The sequence below is a fragment of the Mercenaria mercenaria genome, chromosome 13 (assembly GCF_021730395.1).
Source record: "Mercenaria mercenaria strain notata chromosome 13, MADL_Memer_1, whole genome shotgun sequence".
NCBI lineage: Eukaryota > Metazoa > Mollusca > Bivalvia > Venerida > Veneridae > Mercenaria > Mercenaria mercenaria.
In genome coordinates this window covers 34,883,120-34,905,242 of record NC_069373.1, presented here as the reverse complement: position 1 = coordinate 34,905,242, position 22,123 = coordinate 34,883,120, and the positions used below count along the sequence as shown (strand labels likewise).

The following is a 22,123-nucleotide window of genomic DNA, read 5'->3' as shown; positions in this document are numbered from 1 at the left end:
ACATTCATGCCCAATTATTTTAAAATCCATGCATGAATGACAAAGATATGGACCAGACACACCCATCAATGCACTATCATGAACTACGGAACTGGGTCTTGCGCGTGACACGTCGTCTTACTGTGGTACACATTCATGCCAAGTTATTTGAAAATCCATCCATGGATGACAAAGATATGGACCAGACACGAATGCACTATCATGAAAAATGACCTTTAACGTCTAAGTGTGACCTTGACCTTTGAGCTACGGACCTGGGTCTTGCGCGCGATATGTCATCTTACTGTGGTACACATTCATGCCAAGTTATTTGAAAATCCATCCATGGATGACAAAGATATGGACCGGACACGAAAATTGCGGACAGACCGACAGACGGTTCAAAAACTATATGCCTCCCTTCGGGGGCATAAAAAAGCGACAAAAATTTAACATTGGGAATTTTAGTTTTGAATTAAATTGGGAAAAAAACATACTATTTGCCATTGGGACTGGGCCAGAAAAAAACACACTGAAATCATTGCAGTACAGAACACCAAGAATGCAATTCTGTACAAAAGGGAAATAAATCCTGTAAAAAAACACCCAATCTACTGGAAACTTATTAAATGATAAATTATTGTATATACTGAAATAGTTTTAGCCTGTTCACAATTGTTCACATTTACCCAGCCACAATGTCTGAAAACCATACACAATCAATGTGGATAGCATAAAACAATCAGCGCTAATGTCCTGTCAAACATTCCCAAATGACAAATAACTGAACATTCATGGAAATATTATATACATCAGGCACTATTTATCTATGAATAGCATGACTTGAAAGCATTTTGTTTCCATTCTGTGGGATTTCCTTCTTTGATTATCTACTAAACTAATAATAATTCCTGATTCTACGTGGAGGGTATCATGGGGGTTGTATACTTGCACAAAATTCAATATTTAAATAATGAACACTTAACCTGAGGGAAAATAGTAACAAATATATACCAGCTTTGAGAAAAAGTGCCAGACAATAGCAGGGCCAGATTAGAAAAAATTGAAACTGGAGACCAGTCTAAAATCTCTATCGCTTGATTGGTTAATTCTCATACCTCGATTTTGAAATCAACCAATGGCAAAGCTGCATTTTGAGACGGTTCTCCAAATTCATTTTTATAACCTTAAAACCTCAAGCTTGGGGTGTATTAGCCTGAAATTTAGTCCTGTGCTCCATGTAACTAATTCCTATTAAATAAGCACACTCGTTTATATGGAAGTTTTTCCCAGTTTCCTTATATTGTGAAATTACTTTCCTTGCGACAGAATGTGTCTAAATTAACTGAAAAGCACTAAACAGTTTCCTATAGCTATTCTCATTAATAACAATTTCAAAGTTTTGACTATTTGGTTAGAGACCTACACTAATGAAGACTTCTAAGATATTTTAATCAAATTGCAGTTAACAACAAGAGCTGTCGGAGGACAGCAACGCTTGACTATTCAACTTGTCGATTGAATGAATACGAGTCGAAAAAGGGGCATAACTTAGTAAAAAAGCAAAATAAGGTTATGGAACCTGCATCGTGCTTATCAGCTCATGACAGTGGATAAGTGTGTGAAGTTTCAAACCATTTCCATTAGTGGGTACTGAGATACCAGCTTACATATAAGAATTTAACCCAAAACTCCTAAGTTGAAAAAGGGGCATAATATTGTAAAATGCTAAGTTGAGTTATTGACCCTTTGCACTGCATGTCATATCATGACAGTGAACAAGTGTGTGAAGTTTCAATCCTTTCCCATTAGTGGATACTGAGATATGAGCTTACATACAAAAACTTAACCAAAATTTCTGTTGAAAAAGGGGCATAATTTTGTAAAAAAGCAAAATAAAGTTATGGGATCTGCTTTGTGCATGTCAGATCATGACAGTGAACAAGTGTGTGAAGTTTCAATCCATTCCAATTAGTGAGTACTGAGATACCAGCTTACATACAAAACCTTAACCAAAAAATTCTATGTCGAAAAAGGGGCATAATTTTGTAAAAAAGCAAAATAGAGTTATGGAACCTGTGCAATGTAAGTCAGTCTATTACAGTGAATAAGTGTGTGAAGTTTCAATCTATTTCCACAAGGGGTTACTGAGATACCAGCTTACATGCAAAAACTTAACCAAATCGGGACGCGGACGCCGACACAAGGGCGAGTCCAATAGCTCTACTATTCTATGAATAGTCGAGCTAAAAAAAACCATTCCTTGAAACTTGGTTCTTTATCATAAGCAATTTCAGTTTCTGTATATTATATTATGAATTCTGAAGGTAAAGCAAAATGTCTGGTAATTTTGAACAGAGAAAATTTCAAGATCAACAAGAAGGCTGTGCAGTTCATATTAAGGTATTTTCCCCCATTTGGTGCCCCTAGGCACAGAAATGCAATACAATTTGAAAAAAAAAAAAACTTGAAAAACTCCCATCACATGTTTCATGAGATGAAATTCGAATGTTTTTTTTTTCCTATATAAAGCTCTGAAAGCCCAGTCCCTGAAAGCAGTTCAGTCAGTTTCATGCCAGGATGCTACAGACCAAATTTGGTGCAATTCTGTCCATAAAATTCAAGGGTGATGCCAATGATGATGTATGATGGGTGCCAGACCATCCACCTGTACAAACAGCTCATCCTGATCCTGTGATTCAGGTGAGCTACAAATGCCAATACAGTAACTTGTAACATGATTGAGAATAATGACACATGCTATGAAAGTCCGAGCGGTGAGGTACTGAACAGACTTTCCCAGTCAAGATGAAGGTCCCTGGTTTGAATCCCTGTGGATCATGGCCACATCTCAAAAGGCACTAGTACTGGTTTTCTAGGAAGCAGATTAACAATCATTTCCACTAAGTTCGAAGATTTTTTCCAAAAATCAAGCAATAATAAATCATTTGAGTTCTCTCTGAACTTTACCTTCATTACTAGATGTGTATAATTTCTTGCACATTTCCATAACACCGTTATATCTGGTCTGTATAGTCTCATAGGCCTCATGTTTACGGTGTTCCATAAGCTCCCTGAGCTCCTCCAAGCTGAGCCCATATTCCATGGGCCGCCCATCAATCATATCCTCATTAGTTGCCATCTTGCTTCACTCGCTTTTATCTCCACCCACTCATACAGCCACTGTTAGATCCTGGAATGAGAAATAAAACAAAAAATAAAATTGCATGTTCTTCTACAACAATGCAACATCTACCAACAAGCAATTAGATAACACCTGTGAGAAACATATCCTTTTTATGCTATGAAGATATAGGAGTAACTTGTATTCTTAATACTGGAATCACAAAATTCAATGTTCTGGCAAAAACAAACAACTGACAGCTTAAACTAAATGAAATACCACCATCCGTTCACTTATATATTTGCTAGAGGAGCTTGAAATAAAGTTTACTGTAAAGACACTATCAAAACAAGAAGAATATATCAGGCTACTATACATATATATTAAACTATATACCCCCATGTTCATATATGAACCGTGCCAAGAGAAAACCAACATAGTGGCTTTGCTACCAGCATGGATCCATACTATTCGCTAACAGTTTCTCTAACGGCAATAGGCTTTGAAAGTGAACAGCATGGATCCTGACCAGACTGCGCAGATGCGCATGCTGGTCTGGATCCATGCTGGTTGCAAAGCCACTATGTTGGTTTTCTCATGGTGAGGCTCAATTATTCTTATTTGTATTTGGCTATCAAGCAACTGTACAGCACACGCTCCAGCACAGATACTCCTGTTTAAGGAAAAGCTAAAAATCACAAGTCGTCAATAGTTCAGGCACCATTACATCAACCTTGGGAGCCTGTGAGACTGATGAGACAAATCAGAACACTAGATTCTATCAATTCCTACAATATTTATGATTATGAAATCCTCATCCTTCAACATGTCTACCACATGAAACTAAACACGACTCCCTATATGTCAAACAAATTGTAACATCGAATTCTTGAACATAGACAAAACAATATTAAACTGTCTCCTACCCTTCTTGGGCCAGTCGAAAAACTGCTGAACAATCTATGAACTGAAAATGTTTTCTGTAAGTTTTTTGTTTGTTTTGTTTTTGTGTGAGTCACACTGACACAATATACTTCATATGGTGACCTTCCCAGCTGTTATGTTGGTGAAAAACCCTCTATCACAGTCAAGACCATGGATAGAACCACACAAACACAGCTTCATATCTTCCTATTAAACATAAAAAATTCCAAAATGTTTCAAGCAAGGTTTCAAACCAACAGTGCTGAGGGGTAAGTGATGCAAAGACTTTAACCACTCAGCCACAGAGGCCACTTCTCTTGTTAAGACTTAGATACTATAGAACAATTACAATGTAAAACCTTGTCTGAGCAGCTATTCTAGTCCTGTTTTTGTGCAATTTCCTAGAAGCCCTTATTCAATTGTGTGGTGTAAGATAATTGGTAAGGAGGAACATTTCTTCTCAGATGGTGAATAAGATACCATTTCTGGATTAGTAACACAGTCACATAGCCCCTGTGAGAAATAAACTAGAAACTGTAGAAATCTAATCAATCAACTACAACTTACCGGCACAACTACATGACAAAAACAGTGGAAATAATCTATGGTAAAATTTCACCTGCATGTATGTTTTATTAAATTGTGCTCCATATAATGTAATCCTCATGAATTTAATAAGATGCAGCACAATTAAAAATTAATCTAAAATGACATCTATTGCACACATAAAATGAACATCAGGGCATTGACCTAGTTTACACTGCACAAGTGTATCTGAAATGCATTTTATGCAACAACTGCATCAAAACTTAATCTACACGGAATTTCATGATATTGTTGTAATTCTAAGGTGTTTTGTCATTTCAGTGCAGCAACCATGATAACCTGTTCAGCATACAGAATTTCACATTTTTTGGCATAGCACAATGCCAGACGGACACAGAAAAAACATTCAAACATCTTTAAAAGTTTACAAACATCCATGAAAGGTTGTTTAATTAATTCACCCATTCTTAAATTAAGTTGATGTAAAGAAAGGAAGCCAGCTTCATAACTCCCAACAGCAAAACATTCTCAAGTAGTCTTTTTTGTCTCTTTCAAGGTTCTTAAAGGATATTACATGGATGTCTTTCACTGAATTTATTAAATGAATCATTTTAGGCCTAAAAAAAAAAAAAAAAAAATCTTTGTTTCCGGTAACATGCTAAAAAAAAATTAGGGTAGGTAGGTCGGAAATTTTTTTTTTTTTTTGGATTTTTTTTTTTATTAAGGGAGACTTTTTGGAAATTATTTTTTTGTCAAAATATGATTACAAATAAGGGGGTTATGCCTTTACAGCATCAGTAAGTTGATTTCTAACATCACTGGCCATGTTTAAAGCACAAAAAATGCAGTTTTGCATCTTTTTGTTAAAAAGTTGAAAAAAATATTCTCCATGGTCATAAAAACATTTAGGGTCGGGCCAAAAAATTAGGGTAGGTCGGAATACCGGAAACAAACAATTTTTTTTTTTACGCCTTATCATTTTTAACTAATGACTTCAATCAATTCAATGTAAAATGTGTAATGTTCTTTTTTTTTCGCCTGTTACTATTCTTTGCCAAAACATCAAAATTTCGTTTTTGTTAAATGTCCTACTATAAACAAAATCAATTGGATGCCTGCAATACTTAAAACAAGCTCATTTGCAATGTCAAAATGTTATTATACCAGCATGATAGTAAATTTATGTAACTGCTTGATTTCACTCTAATGAAAATACTGCATACAGACATACCCAAGACATTTAACTATTCAACCATGCCTATGCCTAATAATAATATCTCTGCAAAAACCAAATGGCATGTTATAATGAAAACATTTTAATATGAAGTTATTTTGGATGATTTATCTCCCACAAAACATGACACTATTATAACCAGTTCAATACTTCATGCATCCTCTTGATCACCTTCTGCCCTACAGACAAATTATTTTCACATAAAAAATTTTTTTCCGAGTCTGGAATTCATAAATCACAATCACTTCATGTTCAAGGTAGTTTTTTTTTGCTGTAAAAATACTCACATCTCAAAACAGAATGTTCTAAGCATTTATAAATAAACTCAAGACTTCCCCTCTTGGTATTTCTCACCTGAGCAAGGTTGGGAAAAGATGTATTATCTCGTATCTCTGCTATTAATTAAGCAATCCGCAGATATTGCCAGAAGAAATGTGTTTAGCTTACAACTGTGCCAAACAACTCTCTGCATGTGCTAGCTGGTACATTCACTGTAACAATTATGTTTATTACACTATAAATAGTGTATATATCAATAAAAGAGATGCTTCCTGGTGCATTCTGTGAGCATTCCACCATCATTAAGACTACAATCTATTAATAGAACAGATTTACTCTGTAAATACAGTTACACCGTACCTCAAACTCTAAGCGACCAATCAAATTACAAGATTATCGAAATTTATTTTAAAAATGATACTTGGTGCAGGTGGCTTATAAATTTTATACACATTTTTATGTGAAAATTGATTTATAGGTAAATTTTAACTCTGTCACATCAAGACTTAAGAAACACTTCAGCACAGCCAAAGTCACAGTATGTCAAATTTGACTGTAACAGAGGACTTCAAAAATTCTTCTAGGTCTCCTTAATTTCGAAATATGCCAGTCTGCGATACTGAGTTTTAACAGTCTTAAAGGCCTGCTCCAGTCCTACCTTTTAACCTTAAATTGTCACTGAAAAGAATGAAAATCCTGACGCCTGTCAAAATAGTCTATTTTATATATAAAATACCTGTGGTTTTGCGTGCTAAAGTGTAGCGCATTGCCTTTAACTGTTACCTATTGTAATCATGGGTTGCATACACACAATAGAATTTGAATAGCCGCGAAGCAGGGCTTTAAATAATGCTTGTTTTTTTTTTTTTTACATTTATAAAGATGGTCCACTGCATAAGAACAATAATTTCTTTGCACATTTTGTATTTGACACAATTTAAGAAACCATACCACCTTTAACACAATCAAATTCCAATCACAATTACTGTAGTTGTCAAATTTTGATATATTATCTCCCTTTAATTAAGGACTGTTATGTTGAGACACAAGGATTTGACCACTGCAGTATCTTGCAGTTACAGACACTTTAAACTTTTATTCAATGCCTGTAGACAAAAGGGAGGTTATAAAAAGTCATATTTTTTCCTGTTTTTCCCTCCAATCTATAGTCTTTTCAATATATCCTTCTGTCAGAAAAAGTTCATTCACACCTATCTTTTAGTGTTTCTTATAATCTTGGTTGGAAAAATCAGAAGTTAGAATAATATGAGCCGTGTCATTAGAAAACCAACATAGTGGCTTTGCGACCAGCATGGATCCAGACCAGCCTGCGCATCCGCAGTCTGGTCAGGATCCATGCTGTTCGCTTTCAAAGCCTATTGCAATTAGAGAAACTGTTAGCGAACAGTATGTTTTCTGACCAGACTGCGCAGATGTGCAGGCTGGTCTGGATCCATGCTGGTCGCAAAGCCACTATGTTGATTTTCTCATGGCATGGCTCATATCTTGTTGATATCAGACAGCACTTGGAGTGATGAAGAAACTCATAAAACTGCACATTTTCATCAAATGTCTGAAATACTACAATAAGACAGCATGGTCAACCAACATCACTGATATGCAAGCAGCAAAGTCAATGAAATCCTTGAATTTCCATAATATTCATATATATTACATAATTTATGAACTTGTTTAAGCTCTAATCAGAATGTTTTATGATCTGATAGTTAAAACTGTGCCTGTCATATTGATATCAATAATTACCAGCTTTTTTCTATCTTTTTGGTCAAATATCTCCATAAATACAGAGATGACATTTGTAAATGTCGGAAGACAGCTTAAAACTAACTGTAATATAATGAATCATAAACATTTACAAATTACAGATCTGCAGTAAAAAAGCAAAAATCCTAAAAGTTTCCAATCATTAAGAAATTTTAAGTTTATAAATTATTGGAGTGTGGACTTTTTAGCTTTGGAATTACCTCCTTTTCCTGGATGTAACTTTATAGGGGAAAAAAACTAGGATTATAATGAGCATTTCCACTGTTTTACTATCATAATCTCATTATTTTATAATTGCATAACATCATCAAATAAATTTTTTATATCATTAAATGATTACGAAACACAAAAATATAACAGAAGATACCAGATAACCAGAATGATGGAGTCACTCTGAATGTTGATGATATAGTTTTCGTTCATGTACTTTAACAATATCAAAATAGCTTAGTTTCAAAGTTTCAGTTTCACTCAACCACACCATAGTTTAAAATTAAGATGAACTCCAAACGAACCTGTCAAACATGTTCATCCAGAAAGACCTTTTTCTTTAAAAAGAAGTTTGCACTGGAGTCTTAAAAAGTTCAGGAAAAGTATTCCATTACAAATGATGTGACTTTTACTGACTGGCACATTAGCTCAGCATTGTAATATTGTTAAGAATACCTTAATAATTTTACTGAATCAAATTACAACACCAAGTCCTTGTATGGCAGAAAAAAAGTTATTTTATAGTCTTTGAAATACAGTATACAGAAATGAAACTATACCCAAATCAATAACACCCTATTTTAGGTCATTGGGTTACAAACCATTATATCAATGAGTTCGGTGTTTATTTTACATTCTTCACATTCTCGTGATCAAGTAAATAAATATTTACTCTTGTATTCCCTACATACTCCATATTTACTTTATATTCATTACACAATGCGACTGGATACCTCAAAAATCTACAGAACCTATACAATAAATTGATTTCAACTTCCGCATGAAGCTGGCATATTTACTAACGTTTACCAACTACCTCTCTAAAAGCCACCTGCCTTTAACAGCCATCACCTCTATACAAGAACCTTTGTTACATACAGGGCGAGAAACCATGGTAGGCCTGTAGGTTACTAAGCTCCCTCCCTATTGGTTTCTTCATCATAAAGACATATATTTAATGCTCAGTATTGATTAATTGTTGAAAATGTCGAATTTCTTTAATGCTTCTAATGGTAAGAGGGATTAAACAATAAATCTAATATCAAATGCAAGAATGACATCTGGAATTGTTTGGGAACTGCTACTCAAAACCAGCAATATGCAAACAAAACAGCCCAATCAAACAAATCTTATTTTCCTTCCATCATTAAATTTCCTTTTGATCTGAGCTACAATCACCTGCAGCAGTTTGCCAGCCGTCTTGCAACTGTTTGAAACAATGGTAATTAAATATATGTGAAGCGCATGTAATTGTTATTTTATGAAGATGCAGTTTGCATCAAAGCAAAACAACTAAAGAAACACTTACTGTAGCTACTGAACAAATCTATGACCCATGAAGCAGGATGTACCAGACAAAAACTCTCTTACAGATCTATGAGTGACAAACATCTAAGTCAATGACTTTACATCAGATAAAACATGGCTACAACAGTAGATTATATCCTCACTGTGAAATTAATAGCAAAACAACTGCCATACAACATACATTATATAGAATGTTGTAACTACAAAGCCTTCATAAAAACTAATTCTGATGTTCTTTCAGACCCTATATCCACCATGTGACCACACTAGCAATGTAGGTTAGTCTTTCTAAATCAGCTGAAATCTCAGAGTCCAACTGAACTGAACAGTATATAGATTAATGGCTGTCTAACAGTGTCTCTGCTATTGTCTTCAAGTCCCTAAACATTGAAATTTTCTCTCCAAGCCTCTTAAAGCTGCTAGTCTGAAAATAAAATACTAATATTGGAGAACACAGATAATTGTCTAGGTGGAAGTGTAGTCCTAGGGTAGTGATCTGCTGTTTAAGGACATGACTGTAGGGAAGATTATTCTCCCCCCACCACCCTCCCACACACACACTTTGCATAAAATATCTCACCTTTTAAGGACTAGATTTTGTGTATAATCAAAATACTATTTTCACATCCCTACAAAATTACAAACCTTAGATAAGCATCAAACCATAATCCCATCCCCCACCAAGTATTAAGTGCTATGGTTGATTGACAAACAAAAGGACTTTGAAACCTGGGTCTGATGGAACTATTAAGTGATCGTAACTGCCTGTAGACAGACAAGACTAACACTTATCATGCTGGACATGAGTGATTCTGCCTTTGCGACCAGTGTAGATCATGATCAGCCTGCACATCCATGCAGTCTGATCATGATTTGCACTGTTTGCCATCCAGTCAGTATCTTTTTGGTATGCACCTCTATTAGTCATTAATGGTACTGTCCAAATTGAAAGATGGACAAGTTCATTATAGAAATTTAGCAGGGTAAGGGCTAAAGACATACCAGAGTTATGGACATGTTTTTCAAGGTTTCATGGAGGATTTCTGATCATATCAGGGAACAATGAAGACAAGTCTAGTTAACAAGAGTACAGCAGCTGTGTTTATAGAGAAAACCAGAAACCAGATGTGTATGTACTATCTCATACATAATCTTTTGTGAAGACTATCAATATATTCTCTCCAGGTTCATTACACATAACAGCCACTGTAGGTAATTAATAACTGATTGAATATTTTTTGTAGAAAATAACACTAATGCACAAAATGATAAAGTTACTGGCAATAGTGTAACACCAGCTCTAAGTCACATTCGCTTTTTAATATATAAAGCAGTTTTCAAACCTTGTATTGGAAATGAAGACAGAAAATTCCATTTGAAATTTAATACTAAATTATTAATATGCTGAAATGGAAAAATGTAAGTTAATGTTTACTTTATGATTGGACCTGAAAGTGCAAAATATACCTACAGTCAATAATCCGTTAGTCAATAAAAACTATCACTTTGTGCCAATATTGGAAAAATCATTACAGATCTTGACTTCTCTATTCAATACGATAATTCTTTAAGTATACAGAAAAATTCTATTTTCATCTGTATATTTTACAAAAAATGTTTAATCCTTAAATTTTATTAATAACTGTTCCTGATGATAACATAAAATTTCTTCATGTAATTTCACTTTTTGTCAAGAAAAATCATCCCTCTTCTTCAATAAATTTTGGATCTTGCTATTAATAGCTATCACTACAGGCGACCTTGAACTTAGTGACTTAGGATATGCACACACTGCATGTAATGGTGATGATGTTAACAACGGATGCCAGTTTTATGAAATCCTTCCAGTGGTTTAGATGTTATAGAGCAGACATAAATTTGAGCCCTCTTATGTGTGACCTTGACCTTCTTTGGGCCTAGTAGTATGTGTTGTGCACTCTGCATGTCGTCTTGATGAGGTTAAGAATCATCAATGAATGCTAGTTTTATGAAAATCTTCTCGGCGGTTTAAGAATTTTTTAAGTGGATACCATGAACGGATGGAGAGACCAATGGTCGTACATGTGTGACTCCAATATATAGCCCCCAGGTACTTTGCATCTGGAAGTATTACAGCTGCATAAACAGCTGCTGCCTATTAAAAACATATTAAGGCAACAAGTATCAAATACAGAACACCTAGAGCCCCACCTAGACACTGATTAAAATCCTTGCTGCCTTCACTCAGAAAGAGAAGCATCAATTGGAGGAAATACAGTATGATATAAAACAAGAGCATAGCTTACCTTTTTCATCTCATTCATTCCTAATTAATCTGACAGTCTTACCTGAAGAATGTAATTAGAAGACACCTCAAGCCACAAAGCACACAGGCATACAGGCCTCTGTATATATTAACAAAAAACATACATTAAACAATAGTACCACTTCAAACATCTAGCTGAATATAACACACATGTGAAGAACAAATAAACAACAATCAAGCCTGAACTGCCACTTAAAACAGAAATCCAGCGGATGCTGGGGCCGCACTTGCACCAAAACACTAGCGTAGGTTATAAAACTGTGTCTCCAAACTAAATCTTTGAAACCAGATTACTACAATTGAAATCAAATGATTTACTCAGAATTCCACTTAATAAATAAGTTTATGTTACCACACCTCATTACCAACACACTGATAACACAAGTCTTGTCAGTAAAGGAAGTAACTTGCACATCAAAAGTATTCCAAACCCCATATGACAACATACAGCGGACATTCTATCAACTGCACATAATTAAAATCTCAACGCTATTTCTCTTTGTCTTAATTAAGAAAACTGACATTTTGCAAAATATTGAATTATTAATATAAACAACAAAACTTGTTGTTAACCTTGAAGTCTTTAATTCCAGTCCTGATTTTAAATGTCACTTCCTTGTTCTAAATGGTTTGACATTTATTTCCATTAATTCCTATCCACAAAATTTTCAGTCTTTAATATATAATTCACAAAAAATGTCACAGAATATTTATCTATTAATATTGGAACCCTTTGCCACACAGAGATGTAATTCCAATTCCCACACATTCAGGTATCCTCTTGTGTATATTTCACCTGGCACTAGGTCAAAACGGTATTTCCTACAATACTGATTACATAACACAGGGCAATCTGAGATAGTATTAATTAACAATACCTACAGATCCTGCATGCAGCCCACAATATGCATGTAGACCCTTTACAGTGTCTGCTACAGGAATACCAGATAACAATGTAATCAATAGAACCAGAATATCAATCAAATTATCAGTAAGAAAGCTAGAAAGAGATGAAAGGGTCTTGTACAAACAGTTAGAATTATTGCAGAAATGTTGGTATGATGTAACTTCCTCCCCCCCTCTAATTATGTCTGGAATGATGATGACTGTGATTAGCAGCATGACCAGTTAGTGATTCTGTTATTGTCCTGATAATCTTTGCACAGCCTTGAGTAAAGTATGATAAGTAGCTGATAAGGCTTGTTTGTATATGAACACAGGTAATTTACCTCTTCTCTTTTGTTTATTTTTTCTTCTTTCAGCAGCATATGGTCCAGCTATTCCTAATTCCTTGAAGGATTTTACATCTGTATATCAGGAGAAAATTGCTCATCAGTACAATCTCACTATAAATAGCCCTATTTATTACCTCATCCCCCCCCCCCCCCCATGCAAACAGACAAAATTGTCTAGTCTAACAGGATGTAACATTTTTTTCTCAGTTTTTACCAAGCAATCTTGCATATCAATTGTCAAATTTTTCTAGTGAATCACAAAATTTATGAACTGATATTTTTGTGTAAGATTAACAATCCAGTTCTAAAAAGTAACTACAGTTTGATCCTCTGCTGCTTTATTCTACAAGATCCAGATCTAAACTAACTACTTTTATGCTAACTAAGATATCCTGAACAACCCTGCACTCACAACTAAAGTCAAAACAGAATTCTTTTCAAAAATGGCCTCAAACATTGCTGTTTATATAATGATACGTTATGGGAAATACCCCATAAAGATCACTTTGACAATAATTAAATTCAATCATGATAATTATAAAATTCAAAAGGTTGATCCTATTTCCATCCAAATATTTCTTTAGAATGCATTATAGTATCAATGGTATTGTTTTACCAGACAGAACCCTTGTAAGGGTAATTAAGGTGAATCAAACCTTACAGAATGTCAAATCTTAATACAAAGTGCATAAAACCAGAAGACCATGAGAATATCATCCTAAAGTCCAATTTCTATATACTGAGGACATACTTTTTAATAAACCTATTTCAAAGTCCAATCCTAATAAAGATAATGTCCAATCCCAATCTTGAGGACAATTATTAACCCAATACTGCAGACATAAGAAATTGAAAATGCAATGCAAATACGTGAGGTCATCCAATCCCAGTCTCAAACAATATAAAGACTGTTGCAAATGTCATTGCCATCATTTAAATCTTCTGCCTACTATATTGTTACACTTGCTACTCATTTCCATATATTGATTTTTAATGGAATGGATAAAATCTGCCAACATAAGGCAACTGACTATTGCTTTGCAATAGAATCAAGAAAATCAAACAAAAGAAAATGACTGCAACATGAAACCTCCCTTATCACAGAGGACAAGTTGCCATCAAACTGGAGGAGAAAGATTAATACAAAGTAGAAATTCTATAATCAATTTGTAGAGGATAGAACTTGAAAAGATAAATCAGAGAACAAAATGTCAAAAGGGTATTTTAACATGCACTGTCATCTTCCTTAGTTTTATTGACCGAATCCAGCGGAAATTACTCAGAACAAGAATGTGCTGTAAATCTCTATCCCATTCTAGTACAGCTTTACTCAGGAAGTGTAGGTGGTAGTTAAATCATAAAACAAAGAAAACTATACTTTTCTGTGTGGGGGTGGGTAGGGGGGGGAGCGCTTTTGTGGCCGAGTGGATAACGTCTGAGCCTCATTTGGAGTGTAGAATTCTTCATGTGAGGGAGCCATCCAGCCGGCTTACGGAAAGTTGGTGGTTCTACCAAGGTGTTTGTCCATGATAAAATAATGCAAGGACGGGCAACTGAGGTCTTCCTCCACAATCAAAGCTGGAAAGTCTATATGACTATTATAACTGTGTCGGTGCAACAGTAAACCAAACAAAACAAACAAACATTTTTTATGCTGATTGTATGTATATGTATTGGTTGGCTCATGCTGATTGTGGGGTGGACAAACTTACTCACTACTGCACTTGCAGCTAAAAGACATAGCTTTTATCTGAATGTCATTTAAGTGTAAGGTGCAATGCATAATGAGTGTAGTTTTCCAGACAAATAATAACTATTCTTAGAATATAACTTCTACAAATCATATTACCAACAGACAGTTCAAAAAATACCACAGTGTTATCAAATTTTCCAGAAGTAACTCTTTCCCATTCCAGCAATAAATAACCATTAAGCACACCTTTTCTGCCATCATAATTCCTCTCTGCTCTCCTGCAATACCTTCTCAATCGCCATTTCAAATACTCATCAACTTAATTATTCATACTGAGTATTTCTTCCACATTAACAATTGTTAAATTTCCTAATACAATCTGGAGATGATTTGCAGACTAAAAATGTTTTTTCTTCCATTAAGCATCATGCTTTAATACTCTGACATCCAACTGAAAAAAAATTATAAGCCACACCATGAAAACTTCCAGATGAAATATCCAAATTTTATCTTATTGCATTAACACAGTCTAGTACCTCACATGCAATAATGGCACTTAAGCAACAGCTTTAAAATTCAATTAACTAATTGGTATGTAAAAGTATTATTTAGTACCATTTAATGTCAACACCACAGAAGAAAAATCATGTCCACACAAACACCTTCCATTTACACTATCACATTAAGAATAGTAGAAATATTTCCAGTCTAAATCCTCAAAGCATCAATGTATAATTCATTACACATTAAAAACACCCACACAATTTAACTAATCCACAAACCTGGAAAACCAATCCAATATACAGATGAAAGGTAAGGCCAATGCCCTTGAAGAAGATACTAGAGAAAACTCTGCACTGTTAAAAGCTATTTTCGCTGCATACTTTTTCTCACTTCCTATACCAGTACACAGTCATATATTACACTATGCACTACATACCCAGGTAATTGTATGTCAGACATTCGTACACTTAATCAGCCGACCAACAATTCTGACTACATCAACATCAAACGAAAGCTCATTACACGCAGGTATTTTACCTATAATATATGTACTTGTTTATATCAACATCAATGGAAAATCATACCTATTTATACTCACTCAACTTTCATGAAACTTATAACACCAAGTGAAGAAACATAGGACAAACAAGAGCTGTCACTAATGGTGACAAATGCCCCTGCAGTGCCTTGACCTTTGACCTGGTGACTTTGACCTTTGACCTGGTGACCCCAAGTCAGTAGGGGTCGTGTACTCAATAAGTACTATCAGCATGTGAAGTTTGAAGGTCCTGAGTGCAGTGGTTCGCAAGTAAAGTGCCTTCATGCAAAAAGTTAACGTTGTGACGAACAAACGAACTAACGAACGGACGGACAGTTGAAAACTAATATGCCTCCCTTCGGGGGCATAACAACAAGGGTACATTGGGATATTTGTAGTAAAAACAAGGGTATGTTTAAAGTCTGTTAATGTTCCTTAGTTTTTCTTCTACTGTGTTTTATCAATAGTTGTCAAATGAGCAGCATGCTGAACAAGACACTAAGTCCAGCAAACTCAAAAGCGCATTATTCAAAGTCAGCAGACCTTTTGCAATCTCCTCACAAAGATCCTTAAAAGTCACACCTATACACATTTTAGGTCTTGCTTTTAACTACCTCTCCAGGTAATATTTAATGCAAGGGCACACACCTGGGAGGGTTACAACAAACCTCCCTTGTCAAGTCAATTTGCTCCTCCTATAGCAGTATTCTTTACAACAAATAAATGCATATCCATTGGCTTGGGCGTATGTGTTTGTAAACAATGGTTAACCTGAACTTCAAACTTGTCAAGTGGCCAGGAAATGGCTACATTTCAAGTTTCTTCATTTATCATCAATTAATTTATCTCCTTACTATGTTACACAAGTCATCATCTGATGTGTATTGCCACCTTTAACACTTAAAACATGCATTCAATTCAATTTCAAAAATAATATGAAACTGGCAACATTTGGCATCATTTCTTTCGATGACATTTTAGTCTTCAGTTCTATTTGCTGGCATTACTTTGTAGCATCATTCTGTTACAACATGAAACTGGCAGCATTTTCAGCATCATTCTGTTACAACATGAAACTGGCAGCATTCCTTCTGTTATAACATGAATCTGGCAGCATTTTCAGCATCATTCTGTTACACCATGAACTGGCAGCATTTTCAGCATCATTCCGTTACAACATGTAACTGGCAGCATTTTCAGCATCATTCTGTTACAACATGAAACTGGCAGCATTTTCAGCATCATTCTGTTACAACATGAGACTAACAGCATATTTTTACAGAATCTGCCACATTTTGATGAAAAGAAACTGTCATCAATTTATTATTTAAAGTGGCAAGAGCCTAACTGACAACAGAATGGTATAATTAGTACTAACAAGAAAATAGCATCATACTGAAAAAAACTGACAGTTTTGAGTGACAAGAAACTGGCATCATTTAGTACCAAGAAAAACAAGAGGACCATGATGGTCCTGAATCGCTCACCTATCCCCACATGACCCAGTGTTGAACTGAGTACGACCTAGTTATTTCTATTATTTGACATAGTGACCTAGTTTTTGAGTACATGTGACCTAGATATCATCAAGATAAAAAATTCTGACCAATTTTCATGAAGATCCATTGAAAAATATGACCTCTAGAGAGGTCACAAAGTTTTTCTATTATTTGACCTAATGACCTAGTATTTGAAGGCATGTGACCCACCTTTAAACTTGACCTAGATATCATCAAGGTGAACATTCTCACCAATTTTCATGAAGATCTCGTGAAAAATATGGCCTCTAGAGAGGTCACAAGGTTTTTCTATTTTTCGACCTACTGACGTAGTTTTTGACCGCACATGACCCAGTTACGAACTTGACCTAGACATCATCAAGCTGAACATTCTCACCAATTTTCATGAAGATCCATTGAGAAATATGGCCTCTAGAGACATCACAAGATTTTTCTATTTTTAGACCTACTGACCTAGTTTTTGACCGCACGTAACCCAGTTTCGAACTTGACCTAGATATCATCAAGGTCAACATTCTGACCAATTTTCATGAAGATCTCTTGAAAAATATGGCCTCTAAAGAGGTCACAAGGTTTTTCTATTTTTAGATCTACTGACCTAGTTATTGACCGCACGTAACCCAGTTTCGAACTTGACCTAGATATCATCAAGATGAACATTCTGACCAATTTTCATAAAGATCCCATGAAAAATATGGCCTCTAGAGAGGTCACAAAGTTTTTCTATTTTCAGACCTACTGACCTAGTTTTTGACCGTACGTGACCCAGTTTCAAACTTGACCTAGATATCATCAAGGTGAACATTCTGACCATTTTTCAAGAAGATCCATTGAGAAATATGGCCTCTAGAGAGGTCACAAGGTTTTTCTATTTTTAGACCTACTGACCTAGTTTTTAACCCCACGTGAGCCAGTTTCGAACTTGACCTAGGTATCATCAAGGTGAACATTCTGACCAATATTCATGAAGATCTCATGAAAAATATGGTCTCTAGAGGGGTCACAAGGTTTTTCTATTTTTAGACCTACTGACCTAGTTTTTGACCCCACGTGACGCAGTTTCGAACTTGACCTAGGTATCATCAAGGTAAACATTCTGACCAATATTCATGAAGATCTCATGAAAAATATGGCCTCTAGTGAGGTCACAAGGTTTTTCTATTTTTAGACCTACTGACCTAGTTTTTGACCCCACGTGACCCAGTTTCGAACTTGACCTAGATATCATCAAGGTGAACATTCTGACCATTTTTCATGAAGATCTCATGAAAAATATGGCCTCTAGAGAGGTCACAAGGTTTTTCTATTTTTAGATCTACTGACCTAGTTTTTGACCGCACCTGACCCAGTTTCGAACTTGACCTAGATATCATCAAGATGAACATTCTGACCAACTTTCATAAAGATCCCATGAAAAATGTGACCTCTAGAGTGGTCACAAGCAAAAGTTTACGGACGGACGGACGGACGGACGGACGGACGCACAGACGACGGACGCCACGCGATCACAAAAGCTCACCTTGTCACTTCGTGACAGGTGAGCTAAAAATGGCATCACTTACAATGTAGTAACAGAAAAAAATGGTATCATTTAGAACTGGGGGAAAACAGACAACATCTTGAAATGACAAGAAACTAGCAATATACTGCAATGACAAGAAAGTGGCAATACTTTACAATGGCAATGAAGAAACTGACACTACAGTACAACCTCCCAAGTGCGGCCCTCTCTTAAGCAAAAACCTCTCTATAACAACATTGTCAAACTTTCCCTAAGCTGAAATATACTATCAAATTTACCTCTCCAGAACAACAACCTCTACATAACAGTCAATATTTGTATCTCCCAAAGGGTGTTGCTCTACAGAGATTGCTTTGTATTTTGAAATGAAAACAGACCTGCATCACTCAGTGTTGACAATAAACTGGCATAATGAAGTTAGTACTGGCAAGATGCACTAATATTAACAAAAACTGGCAATTTGTACTCATATATTATTTTTCTGAAAAAAAAAAAAACAAGAGGACCATGATGGTCCTGAATCGCTCACCTGTTCCCACATGACCCAGTTTTGAGTATGACGTCGTTTTTTCTATTATTTGACATAGTGACCTAGTTTTTGAGCTCATGTGACCCAGTTTTGAATTTGATCTAGATATCATCAAGATAAAAATTCTGACCAATTTTCATGAAGATCCATTGAAAAATATGGCCTCTAGAGAGGTCACAAGGTTTTTCTATTATTTGACCTACTGACCTAGTTTTCAAAGGTACGTGACCCTGTTTTGAACTTGACCTAGATATCATCAAGGTGAACATTCTCACTAATTTTCATGAAGATCTCATGAAAAATATGGCCTCTAGAGAGGTCACAAGGTTTTTCTATTTTTACACCTACTGGCCTAGTTTTTGACTGCATGTGACCCAGTTTCGAAACTGACCTAGATATCATCAAGGTGAACATTCAGACCAATTTTCATGAAGATCTATTGAAAAATATGGCCTCTGGAGAGGTCAAAAGATTTTTCTCATTTTAGACTTACTGACCTAGTTTTTGACCGCAGTTGACCCAGTTTCAAACTTGACCTATATATCATCAAGATGAACAGTCAGACCAACTTTCATACACATCCCATGAAAAATATGGCCTCTAGAGAGGGCACAAGGTTTTTTCATTATTTGACCTACTGACCTACTTTTTGATGGCACGTGACCCAGTTTCCAACTTGACCTAGATATCATCATGATAAACATTCTTACCAATTTTTATGAAGATCCATTCAAAAGTATGGCCTCTAAAGAGGTCACAAGGTTTTTCTATTTTTAGACCTACTGACCTAGTTTTTGACCGCATGTGACCCAGTTTCGAACTTGACCTAGATATCATCAAGATGAACATTCAGACCAACTTCCATACAGATCCCATGAAAAATATGGCCTCTAGAGAGGTCACAAGGTTTTTCTATTATTTGACCTACAGACCTAGTTTTTGATGGCACGTGACCCAGTTTCGAACTTGACCTAGATATCATCAAGATGAACATTCTGACCAATTTTCATGAAGATCTTTTGAAATATATGGCCTCTAGAGAGGTCACAAGGTTTTTCTATTTTTAGATCTACTGACCTAGTTTTTGACCGCATGTGACCCAGTTTCGAACTTGACCTAGATATCATCAAGGTGAACATTCTGACCAATTTTCATAAAGACCCCATGAAAAATGTGACCTCTAAAGTGGTCACAAGGTTTTTCTATTATTTGACCTACTGACCTAGTTTTTGATGGCACATAACCCAGTTTCGAACTTGACCTAGATATCATCAAGGTGAACATTCTGACCAATTTTCATGAAGATCTTGTGAAATATATGGCCTCTAGAGAGGTCACAAGGTTTTTCCATTTTTAGACCTACTGACCTAGTTTTTGACCGCACGTGACCCAGTTTCGAACTTGACCTAGATATCATCAAGGTGAACATTCTGACCAATTTTCATAAAGATCCCATGAAAAATGTGACCTCTAGAGTGGTCACAAGGTTTTTCTATTATTTGACCTACTGACCTAGTTTTTGATGGCACGTAACCCAGTTTCGAACTTGACCTAGATATCATCAAGTTGAACAGTCTGACTAATTTTCATGAAGATCTTTTGAAATATATGGCCTCTAGAGAGGTCACAAGGTTTTTCTATTTTTAGACCTACTGACCTAGTTTTTGACCGCACGTGACCCAGTTTCGAACTTGACCTAGATATCATCAAGGTGAACATTCTGACCAATTTTCATAAAGACCCCATGAAAAATGTGACCTCTAGAGTGGTCACAAGCAAAAGTTTACGCACGGACGGACGGACGGATGATGGACGCTGCACGATCAAAAAAGCTCACCTTGTCACTTTGTGACAGGTGAGCTAAAAAAGGGCTGGAAATTTGTCGAACAATCTTTTCATGTCATAGATCTTGGTCTGCACTGGTCGCATCGGCAGTAATTTGCCGCCAGCAGGCTGAAAGTTAATATTTCTGCAGCCTGCACCATCACAGGGTACAGATTTTGTATAAATGTAAATGCTTTTGCTAGGATTTTGACCAACAAAACAGGTACATGTAATAAAAAATAGCCTGACCATTCCTTATTAACCTGAACAGGAATGTGGCGCATAAATCAGCATGTATGTGTCATACTGAAGCAAATCCTGGACAACTTTGAATGTTAATATTATATTACTGCTAATTAATTCATTTATCTCACAAAGTGTTTTTCTTCTGCATATTAAAGCTTAAGGCAGAACATTTTCTAAACGTTAAAGAGTTTTTTTTTCTGAATCACATGCCATTTACTGTTGTGAGTTTGAAACCCTATCATATGACATTGCTATCCGGCTTGCTTTAACCCTTAGCATGCCTAATATCTAAAATGGACTGGTCCATCATTCAATTTGGGCAGTACTATTTATTATTCAAAGGGGCGTTTACTGAAAATTTACTGACTGAATAGCAAACAGTGAAGACCATGATCAGCCTGCACGGATGTGTGGACTGATCTTAGTCTGCACTGGTCGCAAAGGCAGAATCACTTGCTGCCAGCAGGCTAAAATCAAGTAGTAACTACTCAGATGACTGAAATAATGTCTGAAGGGGCATCTGGGGATCCTTCTGAAATTTGCCTTTAACCTCTGCTGTGTGGGTGTGACACAAACCTAACACATTCAAACATGACAATTCTTGAGAATAAATGAATAAATTATCATTTTCCCTGGCTGAGTCAAGGCATGGTCATCTAAACCAGGGGTCACAGTTTAAAATCCAATCATAAGTGGCTTCTCTTGGCTGCATTTATATGTCTATACTAGTCAGAAACATCCAAGCAGGGGAAAATATTAACTTTTTTCAGCCAGGGGCCACCTGGGCCCCTAACTTTTAAAAACTAGGGGCCCAGACC

The 22,123-nt window shown here is 35.7% G+C and overlaps 1 protein-coding gene across 14 annotated transcripts in view; it reads right to left on the bottom strand.

The window, feature by feature from the left end:
- The window catches only part of LOC123530428 (plasma membrane calcium-transporting ATPase 2-like), a 178,231-nt gene that overhangs the window by 72,723 nt on the left and 83,385 nt on the right, over window positions 1-22,123 (bottom strand). For 13 of the 14 annotated variants that reach the window (XM_053521513.1, XM_053521524.1, XM_053521525.1 and 10 more), the window contains one exon: window positions 2,950-3,172. In XM_053521513.1, the coding sequence (XP_053377488.1) occupies window positions 2,950-3,121 (172 nt within the window). In that variant the 5' untranslated portion in view covers window positions 3,122-3,172. Of the gene's footprint in view, window positions 1-2,949; window positions 3,173-12,267; window positions 12,292-22,123 lie in introns of those variants that run through there. The other variant, XM_053521522.1, reaches the window with a different exon arrangement.